General features: G+C 39.9%; 1 protein-coding gene across 1 annotated transcript; it reads right to left on the reverse strand.

Moving 5' to 3' along the window:
* Positions 1–399: 399 nt before the first annotated feature.
* On the reverse strand, positions 400–2,591 carry LOC100562953 (7-alpha-hydroxycholest-4-en-3-one 12-alpha-hydroxylase-like). The gene has a single exon (XM_003221873.3). The coding sequence runs from the start codon at positions 2,506–2,508 to the stop codon at positions 982–984; it is 1,527 nt and encodes a 508-aa protein (XP_003221921.2). The 5' UTR covers positions 2,509–2,591; the 3' UTR covers positions 400–981.
* Between the last annotated feature and the right edge of the window lie 23,281 nt (positions 2,592–25,872).

Genomic DNA, 25,872 nt, shown 5'->3' on the forward strand with positions numbered 1-25,872 from the left:
AATTCATAAATTCAGTAATTACTACATAATGTAACCGTGTTTTGGACTACATTTTCTGTTGATTTGTTGTAAAATATGATGTTTTTGGTGCTTAATTTGTACAATCATAACGTAATTTGACGTTTAATAGGGTTTTCCTTAATCCCTCCTTATTATCCAACATTTTCGCTTATCCAACGTTCTGCCGGCCCGTTTATGTTGGATAAATGAGACTCTATTGTATTTATATTTAGCCTTGTCTCAACCTGTTTTAGTATTTCATTTGTAACTCCTGAAAGATTTGGAGAAAAGAATGACAAATTGGAAGAAAAATACAGTAGAGTCTCGCTTATCCAATGTAAACGGGCCGGCACAATGTTGGATAAGCGAATATGTTGGATAATAAGGAGAGATTAAGGAGAAGCCTATTAAACATCAAATTAGGTTATGATTTTACAAATTAAGCACCAAAACTTCATGTTATACAACAAATTTGACAGAAAAAGTAGTTCAATATGCAGTAATGTTATGTTGTAATTACTGTATTTACGAATTTAGCACCAAAATATCACAATGTATTGAAAACATTGACTACAAAAATGGTTTGGATAATCCAGAAGCTTGGATGAGCGAGTGTTGGATAAGTGAGACTCTACTGTAATTAAAACACTACAAAGTAATAAAAGCAGCATAAATTTCACCAGATTTTTAAACTATATATATATACATAATTAGTCTTTTGTCAAAGAGAGTTCAGCACTGGGCACTACTTGCCAAGTTTGGTAATTTTGCAAAGAAATCATGCACAATGTTTTGGAGATTCACCTCCCGGGTTACTCCAGATGCTATGTTTGTCCTTTGGGAATCCCACAGTTTTTTCTTAGCATTTTCAACAAATAAACCCTACACTTCTAGGCTACATGTTTCAATATGCGCTGATGGCCCACTCCCAACACCAGCCAAGCTATAAGATGACTGTGCCAGGCTTACGTTAACTTCCCCTTAGAATCGTAGCCGATACTTAAACCGCATATCACATGAAGGCTTAAGCGTTCCAAACCCATAACTGCTTTCCTTTACTGGAGGTATTTCCTCCTCAGGGTTAACTAATTCCATGTCAAAATAAGTGAGCATCAGGATGACAAAGATCTTCATTTCATTCACAGCAAAGTATCTCCCGGGACACATGGAGTGCCCAGCCCCAAAGGGCAAGATGGAGTGCCTCAGGGTTTTCCCGTTCTTTGAGAACTCTTTTCTGGTGCCATCTGGGTTCACAAACCTGTCATACTTGAAGGCATGAGGGTCGGGGTAAATTTCTGGATCCATGTGAAGAGCGATGAAGGGGGAAAGAACCAGAGCATCTCCTTTCCGTAGGATGTAGACTCTTCCATTGGCCATCCTGACCTCCGTATCCTGCATCACTCCTCTGAACAGAAACGGACTTACCCTCAAGCGCAGGCTTTCCTGAATGGCGCTGTCCAGAAGAGGGGTCTTCATCATATCCAAACTCACGTTGATGGAAGGGCTGCCTGGCTTGACTTCCTGACCAACCTCTCTCAGTACTCTGTCCACTTCGTCTCTCACCACCTTCATGGCTTCTGGATGTTTCAAGAGGAACGCAAGGATCCAGAAAACAGCTGGACCCGTATTGACTTGAGATACCCAGAGAAAAAGAAACATGATCCTTGTCCTTATGCCGTCACTCTCTCCAATCTCAGCAAGGTTTTGATCCTGCTTGACAATCCAAGTGCTGATGTTCTCCTTCTCATATACCTTCTCTACATCCAGAAGGTCCCAGAAGATGTTCCTCAGCCTTTCCGCCTTCTCTTTGCCAGAAGGATCCAGCATCCCAAAAGCCATTTGGGGAACAAAACGGTCAAATTCTAAAAACATTTCAAATATCTCTCCACATTGTTTGAGTTCCCTCTCCTTGATGTTTTCTTGGCTTTGTGGCTCAGTGCCAAACAACGTCAGAAAAGCTGCTTGGAAGATGGTTTTAAAGCTAAAGTGAAAGAGCGTATCCTCTTGCCAAGACTTTTCCCCTTCTTTGTGTTGCTGGCAGCGGAGCATCATGGTTTGCAACATCTCCATCAGCCTGTGGTCCAGGGCTCCCAGTTCCTTGCCCTTGAGATACTTGCTGTTCATTTTTGCAACTTTATCCAGAGCTTTACTGGCCTGGAAATCAAAAATATTTCCACTGATAATGGTCGCAAATGCATGGAAATCTAATTTGTTTTCCGATTCCCTTGTTAGAGGTCCGTACGTACAAGGATCTAGCACAAAATGGAGATACTTGCCACCCACCAGACATGTGAAAATATCCCCGTGTTTCTTCCGCATCTCTGTCAAAAATGCAAAAGGAGTTTTCTTGAAAGTTATCCCATGTCCTAGCCAGGGGATGAGGCCTTTGTCCAGTGGAGGCTCTTTCGGTTTCCGCTTGCGAAATGCTCCTATTGCGTAAAGTCCACCAAGGATGATGGCCAAGAGGGAGGCCAGGGAAGCACAAAGCACCGTCTCCCAGAAATTCATGATAACCGGGGTGCTGGACAACAGGCAGCTCAAGGAAGACAGTCCTGCAAATAGACTTATAAAGCGACGTAACAATGATTAGATCAAGGAGGGGTTTGAACTCATGCCATTTCTGGTTGTGAGGCTTTTCTTTTGTAGTCAGTTGCCAAGAACCTACTTCTCAGGAATATTATTATTCAGTTTCCTGTAAACACCATTCATCACTAGAGATTATACTTTTAAACTAACCACTATGCAGAAATCTCTGGGAGGAGTACAGGCTACTAAATATGTAGGATGTAAGCCTATTCACCAAAGTAACTGTACCAGTTTAGGAGCAGGATGATGAGGCGGCAGATATAGAATTCCCTAATCTCATGGCCGAACCCCAATTCTTAGGGTCTTGGCCTTCTTCTCCAATTTTTATATACCATATATATACTCGAGTATAAGCCGACCCGAATATAAGCCGAGGCACCTAATTTTACCACAAAATACTGGGATAACATATTGACCCGAATATAAGCTGAGGATGGGAAATGAACCAGCTACTGGTAAATTTCAAAAATAAAAAATAAATACCAATAAAATTACATTAATCAAGGCATCAGTAGGTTAACTAATGTATATATATGGATAAGGATATACAGGTACATGGATCTATATGTATATAGGATTTGCAAAGACCTGCAAACATATGAGGGGAAAATTCATATATAAAATTAATGTATATCTATATATATATATATATATATATATAGATATAGATATAGATATAGATATAGATACAGTAGAGTCTCACTTATCCAAGCTAAACGGGCCAGCAGAAGCTTGGATAAGTGAATATCTTGGATAATAAGGAGGGATTAAGGAAAAGTCTATTAAACATCAAATTAGGTTATAATTTTACAAATTAAGCAGCAAAACATCATGTTATACAACAAATTTGACAGAAAAAGTTGTTCAATACGCAATAATGCTATGTAGTAATTACTGTATTTACGAATTTAGCACCAAAATATCACGATATATTGAAAACATTGACTACAAAAATGGCTTGGATAATCCAGAAGCTTGGATGAGTGAGACTCTACTGTATATGGATAAGGATATACAGGTACATGGATCTATATGTATATAGGATTTGCAAAGATCTGCAAACATATGAGGGGAAAATTCATATATAAAATTAATGTATATAGATAGCTACAGATATATAAGTACATAGGGATTGCAAATGCATGCAGGATGTTAATGCCTATATATCTGTAGGAGAGTTTAACACATATTTCAGGGGAAAATGATTTTATAAGATTAATGGATATATATTTTTCTTCTTCCTGACTTGCAAGGGCGCGTTTCCCTTGGTAACCATTATCTTGGTTAAGAGCAAGGGAGGCTTTGGAAAACAAACTGATAAGGGAGGGTAAGAGAGAAATATATCATAGGAGGGCTATCCACAAAGTAGGTTACGTTTTGGATTTTAAAAAGGACAAAGTATAGGAGAAATCATTTACCATATGCAGATGAAAGACACATTCCAATACTACAATCTCATGTAATCTCCATTGAAATCTAGGCACGTCTCATATAGATAAATGAGTTTGAAAAGTACATATGGTAAATGATTTCTCCAATACTTTGTCCTTTTTAAAATCCAAAACGTAACCTACTTTGTGGATAGCCCTCATATATTGTAAGCAATGGCCTTCAGGTTCTGTTGCCCGGCCTTGACCCCATTATAAGCTGAGGGAGGCTTTTTCAGCTCAAAAAAGGGGAGTGAAAAACTTGGCTTATCTTCGAGTATATACGGTAAGTGTTGAGTGATTTCAGTATCCACTAAGATCATGAGTTCACAGCCTGGCGAGTTATGCTACACCAGTAGTCAAATCAGGACATAAACTGCATTGAAGGCAAAAGAACAGAGGTTTTATTCTTTTAGCCCTGGAAGGAGGTCAGAATAGAATCTGCACTCTCAAAAATCTGACCTAACACATTGGAAAATACGGAGCATATTTATACATTTTGATAGCTATTCAGAACACTCATGCCAGCCTCTGAATAATAAATAATAATGAAATAAAACTTTATTTATATACCACTGCATCTCCTCGAGAGGACTCAGGGCGGTTTCCAACATAAACAAAAAACATTCAATTATCAGAACAACATAATATAACAAACATAGTAAGCATCATCATAAAACAAAGGCAAACAATTATATTAAAAACAATCACAAACATTTTTAAAAAATGGCACAGCTAGGATCCAGGTTCCCGTTGGATGGGGATTCCCTCTGATGTCATTCCTGGTTGGTGGTTTCCCATTGCGGAAAAAATAAATAATTGTCATTTGTTGGTTCATTTCTGATTCTGCCCCTGAACGAGCATAACCTCCAGGAATGTGGCTAGCAAACATGCAAATGAGTCCTTGATTGGTTTAACAATTCAGGCTGAGTGTACACAAAGGAAAAGGTCTAATAAAACATTAGAGAAATTGTAAGAGCCAAACAGTACAATAGGTTAAGTTATGCACTCACCTTTATCAGCAGACTTTAATGGGAAGCCAGAAAATATCAATGAGAAGAGGTCTTTTGTTAATGGGCTTAGTATGGTCTTCAACTATGATAATGATGATGATAATAATAATAATAATAATACACTATTATAATTGTATATATTACATGTAATATTACTAATAATATTGCAATATAGTCGTATAGTACAATATAATAATAATATATAATGCTTATATAGTGCTTATATTGTGCTATACTAATCTATATACAGTAGAGTCTCACTTATCCAACATTCTGGATTATCCAACACATTTTTTTAGTCAATGTTTTCAATACATCGTGATATTTTGGTGCTAAATTCATAAATACAGTAATTACTACATAGCATTAATGTGTAATGAACTACTTTTTCTGTCAAATTTGTTGTATAACATGATGTTTTCGTGCTTAATTTGTAAAATCATAACCTACTTTGATGTTTAATAGGCTTTTTCTTAATCTCTCCTTATTATCCAACATATTCGCTTATCCAACGTCCTGCCGGCCCATTTATGTTGGATAAGTGAGACTCTACTGTATATAAAAGAGTGATGGAATCACGGCACCAGACAAAACAACAAAACTACAGGCCCCCCAACCTCGAAATTTGACAACACAACCAATCATCCACGGCTCTAGGTTGATACAACAATAAGAAAAGAAAAATAAAGTCCTAATTAGAGAGAGAGGAATAATTGCTTTTATCCAATTGCTGCCAGTTAGAAGGCTAAGCTCCTCCAACTTGGTCTCCTAGCAACCCAATAAAAATAATGAAAAATGCTAAAAATTATTAAAAACTCTAAAAAAATTAATACAATAAAATACTATAATAACAGAAAATAACTAAAAATAATACAAGAAAATAATACAATATAATAAATAAAAAGATAACTTACAATAAAATTAATTAAAAAATACAAATAACGTCAAATAAAAACTACACAACAATGTTTAACCAATACCACCACCACTTTGCCACAGCAGCGTGTGGCCGGGCACAGCTAGTAATTATATATTAATATTACATGTAATATTACTTATAATATTGCAATATAGTCGTATAGTACAATATAATAATATATAATGCTTATATAGTGCTTATATTGTGCTATACTAATAATATAATATATTGTATGTATATATAACTTGTAAGCCGCCCTGAGTCCCCTTCGGGGTGAGAAGGGTGGGATATAAATGTCAATAATGAATAAATAAATAATAAATGATGGCCTTATGCGTCTAAAGCACTCCCTTTTCTACCTCTGGTCTCATTGTGATAGGATTAGGTAAATTGAGTTTGCCTGCACAGATGTTCCCAGGTTATCTTTTGGACCGGGATCAGGTAAATTGAAAATATATGCATACATTCCCTGGTTATAGGTTAGAAGGGGGAAAAGAGTTTGTAGCTTGTTTGGTTTTTCTAGACCAGCAACCCACTGACATTGCAAAATATTGGAAGAAATATCAAAAAGGATTTGTGAGTGAGTCCTTTCAGATTTATGAATGAATGAGACTTCTGGAGGTTTGTGAATGCAATTTTCCTTAGGGACATGACTATTCTTGATTGGTGGGGTGTTTTTAGCCATTTCCCCATCAGTTGTCTTTCCTTAGGGCAATGTGTTTTGTTTAGAAGATTATGTAAATTTCCTTTTGTGTGTGGCTGGCCTGCATTCCAGGATGGGCCAAATGAACAAGGAAAAAAGTGAGGCAGACTGAACAGACGCCTGGCTGAAGCCCTGCCAGTTCATGGCATTTGACATAATTTTACATACTGTATATACTCGAGTAGAAGCCGACCCGAATATAAGCCGAGGCACCTAATTTTACCATAAAAAAACTGGGAAAACATTGACTCCAATATAAGCCAAGGATGGTAAATTTCATACATAAAAATAGATACCAATAAAATTACATTAATTGAGGAATCAGTAGGTTAAATATTTTTGAATATTTACATAAAGCTCAAATTTAAGATAAGACTGTCCAACTCTGATCAAATCATTATTCTCATCTTCTTCAATGTAAATGTGCTTATGTAATAATAATAAAAATAGAGTAAAATAAATGTAATAGTAGCAACAATAATAGAGAAAAATAATGAATGTAATACTACCAATAATAATAGAGAAAAATAATAAATGTACCATATATTCTCGAGTATAAGCTGACCCAAATATAAGCCAACCAGGACCCTCACCCGAGTATAGGCCGAGGGGGGCTTTTTCAGTCTTAAAAAAAGGGCTGAAAAACTAGTCTTATACTCAAGTATATACAGTAATTTATATTTGGGGGGGTATGCTTTCTTAATAACATAAGGATGAAGAATCTTAGGATATGCCTGGAGAAGTACTTGTTATTGTTGTTTTGTTGTTGTTGTTGTTTTTGTTGCTGTTGCTGCTGCTGCTGCAATTGCTGCTGTTAACTTGGCACAGCCTTGTGCAACTATGATTAATAGTAAAAAATGGAACTGGCTTGTATTCTGCTGCTCTAGAAACCAGAGCATGGAGCATGCCTTTCTGGGCAAAGTCTTGGAACGTGTGGTTGCCTTGCATCTCCAGGGGTTCTTGGACAAAACAGACTATCTGGATTTGTCACAGTTTGGTTTCAGACCGGGTCATGGAACTGAGACAGCCTTGGTCACTTTAGTGGATGATCTCCACAGAGAACTTGACAGGGTCCTAAGGAGGCTGTCCAGGTCGTGATCCGGTGCCTGGCTGCTGTGACGGTCTGGATGAGGGCGAACAAATTTAAGTTGAATCCAGACAAGACAGAGGTCCTCCTGGTCAGTCGCAAGGCCGAACAGGGTATAGGGTTACAGCCTATGCTGGATGGGGTCACACTCCCCTTGAAGGTACAGGTTCTCAGCTTGGGAGTCCTCCTGGACTCATCACTGAGTCTGGAACTTCCAGTTTCGGTAGTGTCCAGGGGGGATTTCGCACAATTAAAACTTGTGCACCAGTTGTGCCTGTACCTTGGGAAGTCAGACTTGGCCACGGTGGTCCACACTCTCGTTACATCTAGGATAGACTACTGCAATGCGCTTTATGTGGGGTTGCCTTTGAAGACTGTTCGGAAGCTTCAAATAGTCCAACGAGAGGCAGCCAGGTTAATAATTGGGGCAGCATACAGAGAGCACACAACTCCCATGTTGCGTCAGCTGCATTGGCTGCCAGTTAGCTACCGAGCACAATTCAAAGTGCTGGCTTTGGCCTATAAAGCCCTAAATGGCCCTGGCCCAGTTTACCTGTCCGAACGCATCTCCCTCTATGAACCACCGCAGAAACTAAGATCTTCTTGGGAGGCCCTGCCACCGTCCCATTAACAACTTGGCTGCCTCCTGTTGTACTAATTAGAGTTTCTGGGCCATCTTCAAAGGCAGCCCCACGTAGAGTGCATTGCAGTAATCCAATCTGGAGGTAACTAAGGCATGGACCATCGTGGCCAAGTCAGACTTCTCGAGGTACGGTTGCAGTTGACACACAAGCTTTAGCTGTGCAAAGGCTGTCCTGGTCACCAACGACACCTGAACTTCAAATGTCAGTGCTGAGTCCAGGAGGACCCCCAAACTATAGACCTGTGACTTCATCCAGCACAGGTTGCCACCCAATATCGTGATCTGCTGTGTGACTGACCAGGAGGACCTCCGTCTTGTCTAGATTAAGTTTCACCTTGTTAGCCCTCATCCAGTCCATCACAGCAGCCAGCACTGGTCCATAATATGTTGGCCTTCCTTGGAGTTAGATGGAAAGGAGTAGTAGAGTTCAGTGTCATCTGCATAAAGATGGCATCCAACTCCAAAACTCCAGATGACCTCACCCAGCGGTTTCATGTAGACAATAGATATTAAAAAGCATTGGAAGGTATCTCTCATTCTGATTGCAACACCTCAGACACAGTAGCATAGCATACCTCTATCTGCCCATGCCTTTATATATGTTCTATATGACTGTGATGTGGAAAAAAGCTACGTTCATTCCTGGAGGTACATCTATGGTTCACTGCATCCGAGGACGTGACAGTAATGCACAAAAAGCTCATGATGAAATAGATCTATCAGATACACCACCACCACCCCTCTATTTTTATATCGCCCTGCTTTTCATACTTAAGACTTGAACCACTGACTCTTTAAAAGTCAATGCAGCAGCACTGTTAGCGGTATACTACATCCCAAGTAAGCATAAATCAGCATGAAATAATGATTTGTGCCAGCAAAAAAGAGAAAAGGAATAAAAGAAAGTGGAATCAGGTATGCCATGCGAGTCCGCTTTTGCTGTATTTTTTTGAGTTCAATTGGAGTCCAGGGCTTAATCATCATCATCTTAAAGAAGAATTGGATCGAACTCTCAGAAATTGTGAAGGCATTGCCTTTTAAAATAAAGCATAAAAGGCAACATGGAAGAAGAAGACTATTTCACAGGATAAAGATTACCAAGTGGTGGGGACAACACGTCAAAGGATATAAGGGAAACGGGAGGATTCACTTCTTTTCCTCTGGAAATGAGTGTAACAAATCTATATATATAAAAGGGTAATGACATTTCGGCCTTGGACAAAACAACAAAACTACACATCCCAGAAACACTAAACTTGGCAGCACAACCCCTCATCCATGCCTCTACGTTCATACAACAAACAGCTCCAGCTACTCCAGAAAATGGCCAGGCTTTGAGACTACAAGGCTATTCACTGCTATTCCACCTGGCCAACAAAGGATTCCCATAAGCCACAGCAACGCGTGGCTGGGCAAAGCTAGTAAATAATAAAGCAGTTTCCTATATGCTTAATGTTGGTAGTGAGAAGCCCCCGGTGTGCGATGGATTAAACCCTTGTGCCGGCAGGACTACAATTGACATGATCCCATAGCTTTGAGCCATGGCAGTCCAAGTGGTGCCAAACTGCATTAATTCTACAGTGTAGACACACCGGTAGTTACCACCCCTTGTGGGAGCAAATTCAATTTACTAATAATGGGCTGGGCAAAGGAATACTTTCCCTTGTTTTTCTTGAAGAGCTTCCTTCCATGAGATAGGGATCTCTTTAATAAGGCCGATGTTATCGCTGCCTTGTTCCAGTTCTTCCCTCCATCCCGTTTCCACCCTGGAAGGGATTGGAAAGATAGAGCAATTCGCGGCTTGAAAGCGAACTTGCTAGGCTACAACGTGGTTGTGAAGGAAATACCGGAAGGCTTAATTTTCTCCATCATTGTTGGCCAATTAGTTTGAGAACGCTTTTGATCTCCAAGTTCTGGTTTCCTGAGTTAAGTGTGGGTTAACATTCTGGGTTCATTAAAATAAAAAGAAGACGACGGCAACGACAAAGAAGAAAGCAAGCTGCCGAAGCAAAGCTGTCTTTGCATTTTGTCAATATTCAGATCGATATGCGGGGGGAAAGATATATGCATGAGAAGAAAGGGGAAAGCAGTTGGCGCGGTAATAATATAAAAGCCTGTTTGCTCTGCTCTGTGGGAGATTAGCAAATAATTGACCAAGGAATTGCCAGCTATGAGTATTGCTCCAAGGATGCATCTAGAATGACTTTCTGATTTAACTGTGGCATGACCCTCGACTTAACCACAGGTCATATCAAAATCCATAAATTTGGCCCCAGATTGACTTGTACATGAGCATACATGGAACATATAAAGGCATGTTAAGTGGTAGACTTGCCTTTTACTATCTCATTTCATGAGCATCATGGGATCCAGACCACATTGCTTCACTACTCATGGATGGTGGTCCCATGTAAGACATCCCTTCAGCTTGACAGGTGCCTCTACACTGCAGATTTAATGCAGTTTGACACCACTTCAACTGCAGAGGCTCAAATCTATAGAATGATGGGAGTTGTAATTTTGCAGAGTCTAGAATCGTCATGTTTCCTGTGTTCATGTTTCATTTTTCAAGTTCCTAAAGACATGTTTTGGATTTATTCTACTTTTGGATTCCTGGTTTCTGATGCTTATCATGTACTCTAAACTCTGGGGATTATTTCTGGTTTTCGGACATTGATGGATGTCCAAGAGTGATGGATGTCTCACCAAACCGTGGCTCCCATGACTCAATAGCATTGAGCCATGGCAGTCCAAGTGGTGTCAAACTGCATTGATTTTACACTGGAGATGCACTTTCAAATACATTTATGGCCCGCCACCGCTTTCAATCTCTCTCTTTTGTGATCTCAAATCTGTCTCCAGTACTGATAGCTTGGGAAACACAGCCCGTATTTGTGGATGGAAAAACCTTTTCATCAGTCGTGTAAGCTGCAAGGCTTGCGTCATATCGCAGAGTGTAAATATGTACTCTGCAGAATTGTGTTGCTCCTTATTAATTGGAGATATGACAAAGTGTTGAATAGTCACCTTTAGAGTACACTTTAGAACAAAAATGTTTCTCAGGTACGCCAGGTCTGCATCCTCTTTTCATTTAGGAAGAAAGTTCAGGGGAAAATATGCAGATATTCAGCGGATAAGTGATTGCAACCTTCTCTTTCCTGACTTTCCCTTGTCTGGACTTAGTTCAATTGCTAATTTCAGTTCCATAGGAAAAATATTACACAAAAAATAGATATGTGTCTCTGTTGGGGAAAAAACTGAGGCAGCTTTTGTCTTTCCATCTTACTGTGTTATGAAAAATTATCAAGTCACACTATATGGAATGTTGTATAGAAAACTCAGTCAACCAAAAGGATTGAAAGTTTGGTTGAGATCAGTATTTTCTGTTTGTCATGGGAGGTCTGTATGCCAAGTGTGGCCCAGATCCATCAAAGTGCTCTCTAGATGTGGGGTGAACTACAATTCCCATCGTGCTGGGTCATATATAGATTAACTCTTTGCACATGTGAAATGGAACAGCCAGATCAGGGAAGCTTTGCGTAAGTAGACAAAACATATTGAACCTTCTAGAGAATACTTGAAAGCTTCTGTCACAATCTATCTAGGGATGACCGTTTTTCTTTCAGCAGCTTCTACTTTCGATTGTCATGGCCAGCAGTTTGTCTGGCTTGGCCTGGCTGCTTCTTGGGACAAGAGGACTCTTTCCATATATGGAGCAAGCTGGGAAGATGTGGATCTGACCTCCTTCCCAAGGAAAGCATCACAGGCTTCAGGGATTATCTCTGAAGGCTTGCTGAAATGAGCAGCAGCTAAGATCTCATGATAAAAATGGCTCTGGAAAAGAATAGCTCTTTGGTAGCAGACAACCTTGTGCCTTTGTCCTGGACCTTGGCTCTGCTGCCCCTGGGTTCGATTTCTGGACTCTGATCTCGGTTGCTGTATTCTTGCTTTGGATCCTATTTGTATCCTGAACCCTGGCTCTGACTCCTGGACTGACTTCCTGGCTTTGATTTACGGACTTTGATTTCATTTTCTACTCCTGATTTTCTGGCTTGACTTTGAAACTCTGACTGTGGATACTTGGCCTTTGACGTATTGATCCTGACAATTAAATGCCTGGCATCTGACTATTAGACTGTGACCTTGGATATCATTTGTTGTTGTTTCTGACCTGGCTCTGTACTATTCAGGTTGTCTTCATTACTGGACTCTTGATCTTGGTAGCATCTCATCATTATTTGGTTTGTGTGTTATAATTATATTATTCCAGCCAAACCTTGAAAGACTGAAGGCTTTTCGTTTTCTTTATAAGTTAAATATGGTCTTAGCTTACTTTATATTGGTTTAATTAAGTCTCAGCTGGGACTCATGGAACACAACACTGACATCCATTTTCTAGCTAAATTTGCAGATCTATGCATTATAAATCCTAGGGATAGTTCCTGATGCAGGCTTTTTTCCTGTCCTATTTCTCCCTGATCCTCATTAAGGGCTATTGGTGACAGCTGCCATTTGTCTTGCCTGTTGCAGGCAGGCACACACACCTATAGTATGATTGTCCATTATTTCCTGAATCAAACTTAATTATTTACTACATACATGGTAGAGAATAGAGCAGAACTAAAATGCCAAAGAGGGACAATGAGAAGAGAGCTGTTGTTGCCTTGTTGAAATCCCTGAAGAGATGCTACCTAAAAGAGAGTGGGATTAAATTTAATGAGTTTAAGAAAGTGGAATAAAGTTGGCCATGAGGAGATATTTCTCAACAGCATCAGGAAACCGGCAATGAAAACCAATTGCTCAGGCTCTGTCTTTGGAGGCTTTCAAGCAGATGCTGAGCAGGCAACTATTGGAGATGCTCCAACTTCAGATCTCAGAATGGAGCTGGAGGTTGGACCAGATCAGTGGTTATCAACTTTCCTAATGCTGCAACCTCTTAATACAGTTCCTCATGTTGTGGTGACCCCCAAACATAAAAACTATTTTCATTGCTACTTCATAACTGTCATTTTGCTATGGTTATTAATTGTAATATAAATATCTGATATGCAGGATGTATTTACATTCACTGAACCAAATTTGGCATAAATAACCAATATACCCAAATTTGAATACTGGTGGGCTTGGGGAGGATTGATTTTTGTCATTTGGGAGTTGTAGTTGCTGGAATTTATAGTTCACCTACAATCAAAGAGCATTCGGGACTCCACCAACGATGAAATTTGAACCAAACTTGGCACACAGAACTCTCATGACCAACTCCCATTTCCTTCCAGGAAATATTGGAAGGATTTGATGGGGATTGACTTTGTGTTTTGGAGCTGTAGTTCACCTACATCCAGGGAACACTATGGACTCAAACAATGATGAATCTGGACCAAACTTGGCACAAATACTCAATATGCCCAAACATGAACACTGGTGGAGTTTGGGGAAAACCTTGACATTTGGGAGTTGTAATTGCTGGGATTTATAGTTCACCTACAATCAAAGAGCCCCCTGAACCCTACCAATGATCGAATTGGGCCAAACTTCCTACACAGAAACCCCATGACCAACAGAAAATACTGGTCTTTGGTAACCCATCTGAACCCCGCACGGGACCCCCAGGTTGAGAAACGCTGGACTAGGTGGCCTTCAAGGTGGCCTCCAAATCTAGTTCTACATTACACAGGATCTTCCTCTTGGTTTATCATGTTAAAGACCTCAGCCAAATCAATGCGATATTGTGGGCTGGATAGACAAGGGTCTCTGGGAAGTCCCAGTGTTGCCTTGTCCTTCCAAGTAGCAAAGAAACCCACAGATATGGAATGGCAAATACTGGCTTCTGCACAGCTTTCACTGGGACATTTTCTTTAAGGAAAAGAAAGAACCACAAGCATGACTATTCTTCCTAAGGCTGGCTGTTTTCCTAACTCCCACTTAAACTGTCTTTCTTGGCTTGTTCTTGGCAAGAGTTTCGGGCTGACCTGGCAGAGACTCTGCTTGTGTCACAATCGAGAGGAAAAATATTGTTCCTCAAGAATGCAGGAGTGATCGGATACCCAAACGTGCCAGGTAGCCAATTGTGCACTATGGTTTGCAAAGAGACCAACCTGCTTAACATGTGCATGCACTACTTCATATTTCCAGAAGCTATCTTTGAAATTATTGTGATTGCAGTAAGACCCCCTTCCTGTATCTATGGGGGATATATTTCTGACCAGACTGCAGTTTCCTGATTCCATGTATACCTGATTCCATGGAAATGCCATTAAATTACCTGGCTTCTGGTACCTGTATACTACAGAATTGTGCTAGAGGACCTAGAAATTCCTATATTATGTGATTTCTTGCACTAAACTTTACACCGAACCTTGGCAGCTGGTGACTTCAATGCCGGTGGGGTTGTGAATCCAGTGTAAGTTTACTCTCTTCAAGTTCAGGTTGCAACCCACTCACAATGGAAGTCACCAGCCACCCACGGCTTGAAACCTTGCTCAAAGTTTCACAGGGAACTTCTGCACTGAACCAGCTTCCGCATGATACACACTTATAGCACTTTGATTCCACTTTAGTTGTGGAATCCTGGGCATTGTAGTTTGCTGAGGCAGTAGAAGTCTCTGGTATATATAAGTGACATATAGTGCATTATTTACTTTTTTCAGTAGACTTGCAAGCTAAAAAAATCAGGTTGAACATTTCAGTGATTTCCAGGTTTTGATAGTGCACCATCCACCACCTGTTGAGGACACCTGAAGAGGATCCACGGAAACTGCTTTGTCCAAGCCCAGGACACACCACAGGTGCATCTACACTATAGAATTAATGCAGTTTTAAACAACTTTAATGCTCAATGCAATGGAACCATGGGAGCTGTAGTATAATGAGGCTCCAGTACTATTTGGCAGAACAGTATAACTACAGCTTCTATAATTCCATAACACTGAGCCAAAGCAATTTAAGTGGTACAAAACTGCATCAATTCCACACTATAGATGTGCCTCATAACCTGTTGGAGTGTCATGGAAATTATTTTGCTCAAGGCTAAGAGATTCCATGTCATTGCAAAGGGTGAAAACCAGCTTTATATTCAAAAGAGCTACAGAATTTGGATAGATGCATTTTGAACTCCAAGCAGAACCCTATGATTCATGGCTGCAGTTGTGCGCTGTGATCTTTTCATATTGCTGTGCCTTCCTACGCAGAGAAAATTCCCATGCCCCACTCATTCAAGGCTTGTTCTTCAGCAGGAAAATCAGGTTTGGTTTATATATGTATTCACGTATTTGTGTAGGATCTTATGTTTCCGCCATTCGGTGAAACGTGACTGCCTTCCAATGAATGATGAATTGTCACAGCATTGAGTCAGACAGGACATTTTCCATATTCTCTGACATTGTGCTGGTGAAAAATTGGGCCCCAATTGCACTGCCAAATAAAATACAGATTATATGGCAGTGTAGATTCATCTAGTTCAAAGCAAATAAATTGGATTATCTGATTTGATAATCTGGATTATATTGCAGTGTAGATCCAGCCTGAGTCTACACTGCCATATCATCCATAGCCTTTAATTTTAACATTCTGCAGAGAAAAAAAAAACTGGAAAATAGTTCCCTAAAATTCAGTTTTGTCTCTAAAGCATGTAAACTTGAACAGGAATTTATAATAACCTGCTGTATTTACATAAAACCTTTGTGGTCAGCTATGGAAAACAGTGTGAAAACAGCATTATCAAACTGCAGCATGCATATTTTGTTGGAAAATTCGCAGATAGAAAGAAATTAACATAAAATTAGATGTGAACATTTCTACGTAAATGAAGCCCTTTCTAGGCTGACCACTGGACAATTACTGATCATTTGACTGAATCAGCCAAGTTTTCTTAATCTGCAGCTTTTGTTCATATGCAGTTGCTTTATCTGACTATTCCTTGGCAATTTCACCAATTTTTAATCTTTGATAAAAACATAATTATTCCAGATCGTATTTCCCCTCGAAAGATTATATATTGTACATATATATTCTTAGGTAATCCCTCATTGTCAGAGTATGATTGTCTTCCAGGTGTAGTGTCCTGGCAGTGGATACGTAGGTGACTATAGAGCCCTATTCTTGACCCACATGTTTTTCCACAGTGAGGGCATCGGTTTCCAGTTGGAAGGCAGTCCTGGTCAGGGTTGGCTTGATGCGCCTTCCTTTTAGCACATTTCTTCCTTTCACCCTCAATTCATGCTTCTTCGAACTCCACAGCACTGATGGTCACAGCTGACCTCTAGTTAGAGCGCTCAAGAGCCAGGGCTTCCCAGTTCTCCATGTCTATGCCACAGTTTTTAAGGTTGGCCTTAAGCCCATCTTTAAATATCTTTTTTCCTGTCCAGCATCATTCTGTTTTTCATTCTTGAGTTGGGAGTAGAGTAACTGCTTTGGGAGAAAGTGATTGGACACTCCAGCAGAGTTGATGGAGTAGGAGCATCGCTTCAGTGCTGGTGGTCTTTGCTTCTTCCAGCACACTGACATTTGTCTGCCTGTCTTCCCAAGAGATTTGCAGGATTTTTCGGAGGCAAAACTGATGGAATCTTTCCAGGAGTTGAGTGTGACATCTGTTGATGGCCCACGTTTCGCAGGCATATAATACGGTTGGGAGGACAATAAACAAGCATCTTGGTCTCCCTATGGATGTCCCGATCTTTCAACACTCTGCTTCATTTGGAAGGATGCTGCACTCGCAGAGCTCAGGCGGTATTGTATTTCAGTGTCGATGTTGTGAAGAGGTGGCTGCCAAGGGAGCGGAAATGGTCAACGTTTTCTAACATTACACCATTAAGTTGCATTCCTGGCATTGCAGAGGGATTAGCTGGTGCCTGTTGGAAGAGCACTTTGGTTTTCTCAATGTTCAATGAGAGGCTGAGCTTCCCATATGCTTCTGCAAAGGTGTTTAATGTGGCTTGTATGTCTTCTGAATGTGCACAGACTACATTATCATCGGCATATTGGAGTTCTATAACAGATGCTGTTGTGACCTTGGTTTTGGCTTTCAGTCTGCTGAGGTTAAATAGCTTGCCATCTGTCCAATAGATGATTTCCACTCCAGTGGGAAGCTTCCCATCAACAAGATGAAGTATTGTGATGAAGATGGAAAATAATGTTGGGGCAATAACACCATCATCCCTGTTTGACCCCTGATTCCACCTTAAATGGGTCAAAAATGGGTCAATGGGAACCATTGCTGTCCAAGACATGTCATTGTGGAGGAGCCACAGGATGTACATAAATTTGTCAGGGCATCCGATTTTTTATACAGTAGTCTCATTTATCCAAGCCTCGCTTATCCAAGCCTCTGGATTATCCAAGCCATTTTTGTACACAATGTTTTCAATATATCGTGATATTTTGGTACTAAATTCGTAAATACGGTAATTACAATATAACATTACTGCGTATTGAATTACCTTTTCTGTCAAATTTGTTGTATAACATGATGTTTTGGTGCTTAATTTGTAAAATCATAACCTAATTTGACGTTTAATAGGCTTTTCCTTAAGCCCTCCTTATTATTCAAGATATTCGCTTATCCAAGCTTCTGCTGGCCAGTTTAGCTTGGATAAGTGAGACTCTACTGTATTTATATTTGTTGATCCTGTCCCTTGCAGAAGGATGAACTAGATGGCCTTGTGGGTTCCCTTCCAACTTCCGATTCTATGATTTGTTTTTCGATTAGCTTGTGACTTTCTCTTTATGGAGTCTATAACCCAGTTACGCCAAAGGGAAACATATTATCCTATTCCCTGTAAAACATTTCGATTTTATAAAAGGGAAAACACACACATCTTTTCTCTTGCTCAGAATGTCTTTTTCAATTCTCTTTACAAATAAGCCATAACGTTTTTATAGCAGGATGGAGATAGCTCCTTAATTAAAATGGTTTTTTTTTTAAGTTCAGTGTTGACTGATAGGGAAAATACCGCTTTAACAACTTGCCTTTTGTCTCTTGACTGATTGTAGTGCCGTTTGCTGTTTGAAATAAAAATTAGAAGAGCTGTTTGCAGTTTTTACAACAGGGATAATGAAGTACATAAAAAGAAATGCAGTGCTGTGCAGTGAAACATGGAAGTGGTTATAAGGCCTGCAATCCCCTGCCGCCCCAGCTAAGCCATAAACTGACAATTTGGGGTTGTAAAAGAAATAAAATAAATCAGAATAATGCGCTCAGGAATTGCCTGGAAAGAAAGAAAGAAAGAAAGAAACCGGCTCACCCAGATTGCGCCTGAACTTTGCACTTTCAACCTGAATCGCATTATCATTTCGTGGCTTCCAATGTTTGGGAGAGGAAACCGAAAATTGTGTCCTGTCCTCTCTGAATAAATGCATTGCAAAGGAGGTGTTCAACAGAAAGGAGGAAACCATTAAAATGAATAAAATCTGGCTACCAGTATTTTTAAAAAACCCTCTTAAATCAGGACAGTAAATAAAGAACAATGCTAAGAAACAACAACAGGGGAATTCCAGACAGGAAACAATCAGGGCCAGCTAACACCTCCCAACAAAAGATTCCCCCAGGGAGGAATCAGCCAGGCTTTGAAGCTGCAAGACCATTCAATGCTAATCAGGGTGGCCAATTGGACAATCACCCTTGCCTCAAGCAAACAAGAGTTTTTTCTCCCTGGACATTATGCCACAGATATATAAATCCCACTTGTTTCCAACAGACCTCACAACCTCTGAGGATGTCTGCCATAGATGTGGGTGAAACGTCAGGAGAAAATGCTTCTGGAACATGGCCGGGAAAACTCACAGCAGCTCAGTGATTCTGGCCATGAAAACCTTCGACACCACAAGAATGTATATTCTTATCTGTTTACGTAAACGCTCTGTTAATTGGTTATGACAAACAGCATTACCTCATGTAGGACAAGCTTATTATGCATATTTATTCATCAAGAATAATTCCCAGATAACAAGAAATTAACATAAACGCGGGTGTGAATATGTGTATGTAATGAAGAGGTTTTTTAAAAGATGGTTCGTACCAGGCTCAAACAAAAAGAAAGTAAGTCTTTGCCTTTGTATTAGGCAGAGTGAAAAGGATGTCTTATCAAAAGTTCTTTCAAGTTCCTTTCCTCATAAATCTCTGTGCTTTTCCTGCTTGCATTGACAGAAAGAGAAAACAGCTTCCTCTTTTCAGCTTTCTTTTTTAAATGGGAACCCCAGGGATCATCCAGTCTCACCCTCTTTTTATCAAATAGAAATCACAGCATTATCCCCATCACATTGAAATGTTTCGGGTGGTTTCAAATCAAACCGTGTGATTATGATGAGTGTAGGAAGCTGGTTTGAGCATTAGATTATGACGCTGGAGATCAGGGTTCAAATCCCAGCTTGGCCACAGAAACTCACTGGGAGGAATGAGCAAGTCACACTCTCTCAGCCACAGAGGAAGGCAATCACAAGCCTTTTCTGCACAAATCTTGCAAAGTATTGTCGCTTTTATGGCTGGAATCACTGAGTTGCTGTGAGTTTTTCCGGCTGTATGGCCATGTTCCAGTAGGATTCTCCAGTAGGCACTCCAAAGGGTCAACACTTCTGTGCAGAGAATCATTGGTTGCCCTCTTTCTCTTCTCTTTGCCTTTAGAAAGCTCAGAGCATTCTTGCAGATCCATCTTGTCATAGTTTGCAAAGACACTGTGCTGTGGAATATGAAGTGCATGAAGCTGATTGGCTGAGCCTGCAAAGACCTGGGGATTGATTTGATACTGTTTCTGTTCTGCTGCTGCAGAACCAGTTTGGGCAAGTTTTCAATGCTGACTGAGAGTACTGCTGGTAAAGAAAGCAGTGTATTCAGAGAGGCCTTGCTATTTCGAAGCCTGTTTGCTGCCGAGAAAAGGGAGAGAAGAACCAGGACTGTATTCTTGTCTGAAGCAGATTTGTGGACTGAGAAAGGACTATTTATGACTGTGGACTTCTGTAAGTGATCAGAGGGACCATTGTAAATACAGTAGAGTCTCACTTATCCAACATAAACAGGCTGGCAAAACGTTGGATAAGCGAATATGTTGGATAACAAGGAGACATTAAGGAGAAGCCTATTAAACATCAAATTAGGTTATGATTTTACAAATTAAGCACCAAAACATTATGTTATACAACAAATTTGGCAAAAAAAAGTAGTTCAATAGGCAGTAATGCTATGTAGTAATTACTGTATTTACGAATTTAGCACCAAAATATCACAATGTATTGAAAACATTGACTACAAAAATGTGTTGGATAATCCAGAATGTTGGATAAGCGAATGTTGGATAAGTGAGACTCTACTGTACTACTGTTTTGATCTCTTGAAATCAGTAAGGTTCCAGTGTTTTTGTTCTGCAAACCTGAGTGGCATGTTATTGTTCTGCAGGTGACTCTGGATCACGGGCACACGTAAGAGCTTCCATTTATCATCATCAATCTGTAACACATCACATCCAGCATATTCTTTTTTTGAATTATTGCCATGTGGCAGACAATACAGGGTGACAAAGGAAAGGACAAACAGACTGAGAGACAGCTTTTATCCTAGAACTGTAACTACAGTAGAGTCTCACTTATCCAACACTCGCTTATCCAACATTCTGGATTATCCAACGCATTTTTGTAGTCAATGTTTTCAATACATCGTGATATTTTGGTGCTAAATTTGTAAATACAGTAATCATTACATAGCATTACTGCGAATTGAACTACTTTTTCTGTCAAATTTGTTGTATAACATGATGTTTTGGTGCTTAATTTGTAAAATCATAATCTAAATTGATGTTTAATAGGCTTTTCCTTAATGCCTCCTTATTATCCAACATATTCACTTATCCAACATTCTGCCGGCCCGTTTATGTTGGATAAGTGAGACTCTACTGTATATTGAACTCCGTGGCTTCGTATTGATGTGGCATTGGAGGCTGTGTGGTGGTGGTTGGAGTGTGGAGAGATGAGTGCATTGTTTTGTGATATATGCTGGGGAAAGGATTTAATTTCGTTGTACAATACAACAACAATAAAGTTATTCTATTCCATTCCATACAGGCCAAAAAAAACTCACAGCAAGGCAAATCTTGCAAGGAAAACCCTTTAGTAGGGTTGCCATGGATTGCGAATTAGATTTCCTCTTGACGTCAATGAATGACCCATTTTCAGCACTGAAAGAAGATTCACTTCTCTTTTTGGTTGGCTTTGTATGTGGAATTGGGACAAGATGCGTGGGAAAATTTAAGGGTTCAGATGTCAGGAACGCTATCTGTCTTCCAGAGAAAGTATGACTGGATAATAATAATAATAATAATAATAATAATAATAATAATAATAATAATAATAACAACAACAACAACTTTATTTTTATACCCCGCCCCATCTCCCCGAAGGGACTTGGGGCGGCTTACATGGGGCCTTGCCCGACACAACAATATAATAATAACAACAAGACAATAAAACAGATATCCCAACAATAAAACATCAGCATCAATAAAACAGTCATAAAAATCCACATACAGCATAAAATGTTAAAAACAGGAGACTAATACATGGATCTGGGCCAAAGTGCAGAATATTTCAAAATGGGGAGAGGTAGTTTCACAGCTAAAATGGTCAATAAAGTGCAATGTAGTAATGGCAAAGCATCAACGATGGAGCAATTGTTGATGGATGGATGGATGTTGATGGATGCCCTGGTTGCTGTGTGCTGGATTTTGTTCTTAGGCCCCTTCTACGCGGCCATATAAAATCCACATCATCTGCTTTGGATTATATGGCAGTGTAGACTCACATAATCCAGTTAAAAGCAGATAATGTAGATTATCGTGTTTGAAAATCTGGATTATATGGCAGTGTAGAAGTGGCCTAAAATGGTAACATTTCCAATTTCTCTGCTGAGCTACAGTGTATCAGCTGCTCTACTTCCTAAGGGATTTACCATATCAACCTTTTGTCTTGCAGAAATCATGTCATTTAAGAAAATAGAAACATACTAGGATGGAAACAATGACTTCCATACCTTGTCTCCAATGGCATAAGGCTATCACTTCCAGGATACACATTCCAGCCTTCATTCCACATTGATTTGCTTTACCCCAGCTTCCTATCCTTGTCTGCCTTATGTAGTGCATTCATGCTGCTTAATTACTTTTCTTTTTTTTTGTATGTTGCAGTAGTGCAATTGAGCAGTTTTGACATGTTTGGCAAATGGAGGGATCTGCCATATAAATGATCCATCATAATTGTGCCATTGCGGCAAAACAAAATTTTAAACTAAACTAAAACTGGGGAATGGAGTGAAAACAACATACAGTAGAGTCTCACTTATCCAACATAAACGGGCCGGCAGAATGTTGGATAAGCGAATATGTTGGATAATAAGGAGGGATTAAGGAAAAGCCTATTAAACATCAAATTAGGTTATGATTTTACAAATTAAGCACCAAAACATCATGTTATACAACAAATTTGACAAAAAAGTAGTTCAATACGCAGTAATGTTATGTTGTAATTACTGTATTTACGAATTTAGCACCAAAATATCACAATGTATTGAAAACATTGACTACAAAAATGGCTTGGATAATCCAGAACGTTGGATAAGCGAGTGTTGGATAAGTGAGACTCTACTGTAGTTCCTTCTGTATATTATAATGTCCTTGTTGTGTAGACATAGGAACTGGAGTGACTTCACATTGTTTGAAGATGAAAAATGGGGAGAAGTGGAGAACTGTGTTGACTGCCAGATTATTGAGACTGCAACAGAATGCGGTGATTGCATCGGAAACAATACCTGAACAACATTGATACTGGAGCCATGAGTGGGCTTTCCTATCAACTAATAGATGAAATTAAATAAGGATGGAAATGCCCTAGCATTATCACACAAAGTTACGAGAGACTGCCATTATCTGTGGTTATCAACAGCTCAGATCAGATCTTGCAAACTGTGATTGTGGCTTCCTTGATCCACCTGCAATGCAGTTTATTCCTACTCTCTTTAGCTACTGAGAATATTATCATATTTTTTCCGGTGTATCATGCCATTTTATGATTATGGCCAAATCGCAGTAGTCTCAATTGAGTCATTTTGGCTTCCAGAAAGAGCTCAGAGTTGACTTGTTCTTGGACTGATCTAGTTGTCTTTTTTGGCAGTCCATGACATCCACAATACTCTCCTCCATCCCTGCATTTTAAATTAATTGGTGGTTGGTTTTTTTTGGTCAGCCGTATTCATTGTCCAGTTTTTACAACCATAAATAGAAATGAGAAGTATTGTGGTATGAATGATTCAGATTTAGGTATGGTTTTGATGACTTTGGTGAGCTTTGGTGGCATAGTACAGGTTGACCACCTCTTATCTAAAATACCCACATTCTGAGTGGCTGAGAAAGTGACACATATGCTATGTGATAGCTCAATGCACACCAGTTTTGTTTCATGTGAAAAATTTCTCAAAATATTGTACAAAGTTATCTTCAGAGTAGGAGCTGCGGTAGGGCAATGGGTTAAAGCCTTGTGCCAGTTGAACTGCTGACCTGAAGGTTGGGTTGCTGACCTGAAGGTTGGCGGTTTGAATCCACAAGATGAGGTGAGTTCCCATCTGTTAGCTCTAGCTTGCAAGGACATGAGAGAAGCCTCCTGGAGGATAGTAACACATCTGGGTGTCCCCTGGGCAACGTCTCTGAAGACGGCCAATTCTCTTACACCAGAAACAACTTGCAGTATGTTCTCAAGTCGCTTCTGATACAATTAAAAAACGTTCAGGCTATGTGTATAACATATATCAGAAACATACACGAATTTTGCATTTAGACTTGGTCTCCATCTCTCACCAATACCCAAGATCCAAAACACCTCTGGTCCCAGTAGCAACCAAATACAGAATTGCACTGAAGGATCTACAAAACACTCCTGAAAGTATTTGTTGGTCATCGAGCATGACTTTGACCACAGAATCATTTTGGAGGACTTACAGGTGCTTAGAGAAGTATTTTCTTGAGGGATAAAAAAAGTATGCCTCTGTTTTTCCATTTTTGGAAATCCCACAAATATGGAAAGCTGACAAACAAAGACTGTGACTTATGAAGGTTTCAGAGATGTAAACTGTCTTCTTGCAAAACCATTTGGAAACATACATTGGATGGAACCTTAGATAGAGATCCATATACATTAAATAATACACACAGCTATGGTTGATGTTGCAAGCCCATTTCCAAATATTCACTCATCATTAATCGCTGCTATCTTGGCTGGGTGAGATGTCACCACAGTTCTGGAGTCACTGCATCCCACAGTTCACCCGGCCATCTGCTGTTTATTCACAAGATGCTTGCATTTTAAAGGGCAGAGCAAAGAAAGTCGTGATTCAGAACAGAGCAACCAGCAAGAGTTTTTGATCAGTCTTTAATTGCCAGATAATTGCACTGAAAGCAAGGTAGTGAGAAACAATGGAGAAAGCAAATGGGTCGCTGTGAATGAACAAAGACCAAATTTTTGATTTGGCCACTGGACATGAAGAAGGGTTGCTGACATGAAAAGGAACCCACTGTTGTACTCCAGGGCAGGAAGCACCTCTGTACTTAACCACCACACTCCAGTCCAAGTTAAATTAGCAATGCAGTTTATTGAAGATTATATAAAAGGCAGTTCAGTAAAAATAGTAAAAAAGTCAAAGCCTAAATGAAATAGTCCACAAGATTCAAGGTACAAGAGTAGTTTCAAAAACCCAGAACAACAGGGCATTCAGTACAAAAGAACCAAGGTACACGAGGCAGCATAAAATCCAATACAAAAATCCACGAACAATTCTTTGAACTTGGAAGCATGAAACATGAACAAAGACAAGGAATTAGAACTTCCTTAGGAGGCTTGACTAGGTCTTGGTAAGAGATGTTGCCTCAATAACCAACATTGACCAGATGGTGAAAATCTCCCTGGCCTCTCTAATATACACATAAAATCATGCTGCTTTCCCTGACTACCTGATAATGGCTTCTTCTCTAACAAGCGCTGTGACCTACGGAGATTCTGCTGAGCAGCCCAGAGATTACGAAAAGTAAGTCTCCTATCTATCAGCTCATTATCCTCTTCACCTGGGACTTCATCCTCTGAACTTCTTTCAGTCTCTGACCGTGCTTTTCTTAGATAAAGACTTCTCAGCAGCATCTGGGTCCCTCTTGGGAATGTGGTCTTCATTAGCTGCTGGAGACACAGGCTGCTCAGTTTCAGAACTTAAAATTTCCTGCTGTCTCGCAGGCTCAGAAAATCCATGATCCACATCCTTATTGACATTAGGAGCAGGCACAATCATGGGCTGAACTATAACACCCGCTTGATTTCTCAGTTCAGTGATGGGCTAGAACAAGTCTGCACAACATACAATCCATGGGCTGCATAGGGTCTGCACAAGCCATTGGTGTGGCCTGCTGAGCATTGCCACCCCAGCTGCTTTCTCTCAGTCTCAGAGGAAGACAAAGACAAATCTTGACAAGAAAACTGTGGC

The sequence above is a fragment of the Anolis carolinensis genome, chromosome 6, assembly GCF_035594765.1.
Source record: "Anolis carolinensis isolate JA03-04 chromosome 6, rAnoCar3.1.pri, whole genome shotgun sequence".
Lineage (NCBI taxonomy): Eukaryota > Metazoa > Chordata > Lepidosauria > Squamata > Dactyloidae > Anolis > Anolis carolinensis.

Coding starts and splice junctions, on each gene's coding strand:
- LOC100562953 (XM_003221873.3), bottom strand. CDS start 2,508: ATGAATTTCTGGGAGACGGTGCTTTGTGCTTCCCTGGCCTCCCTCTTG.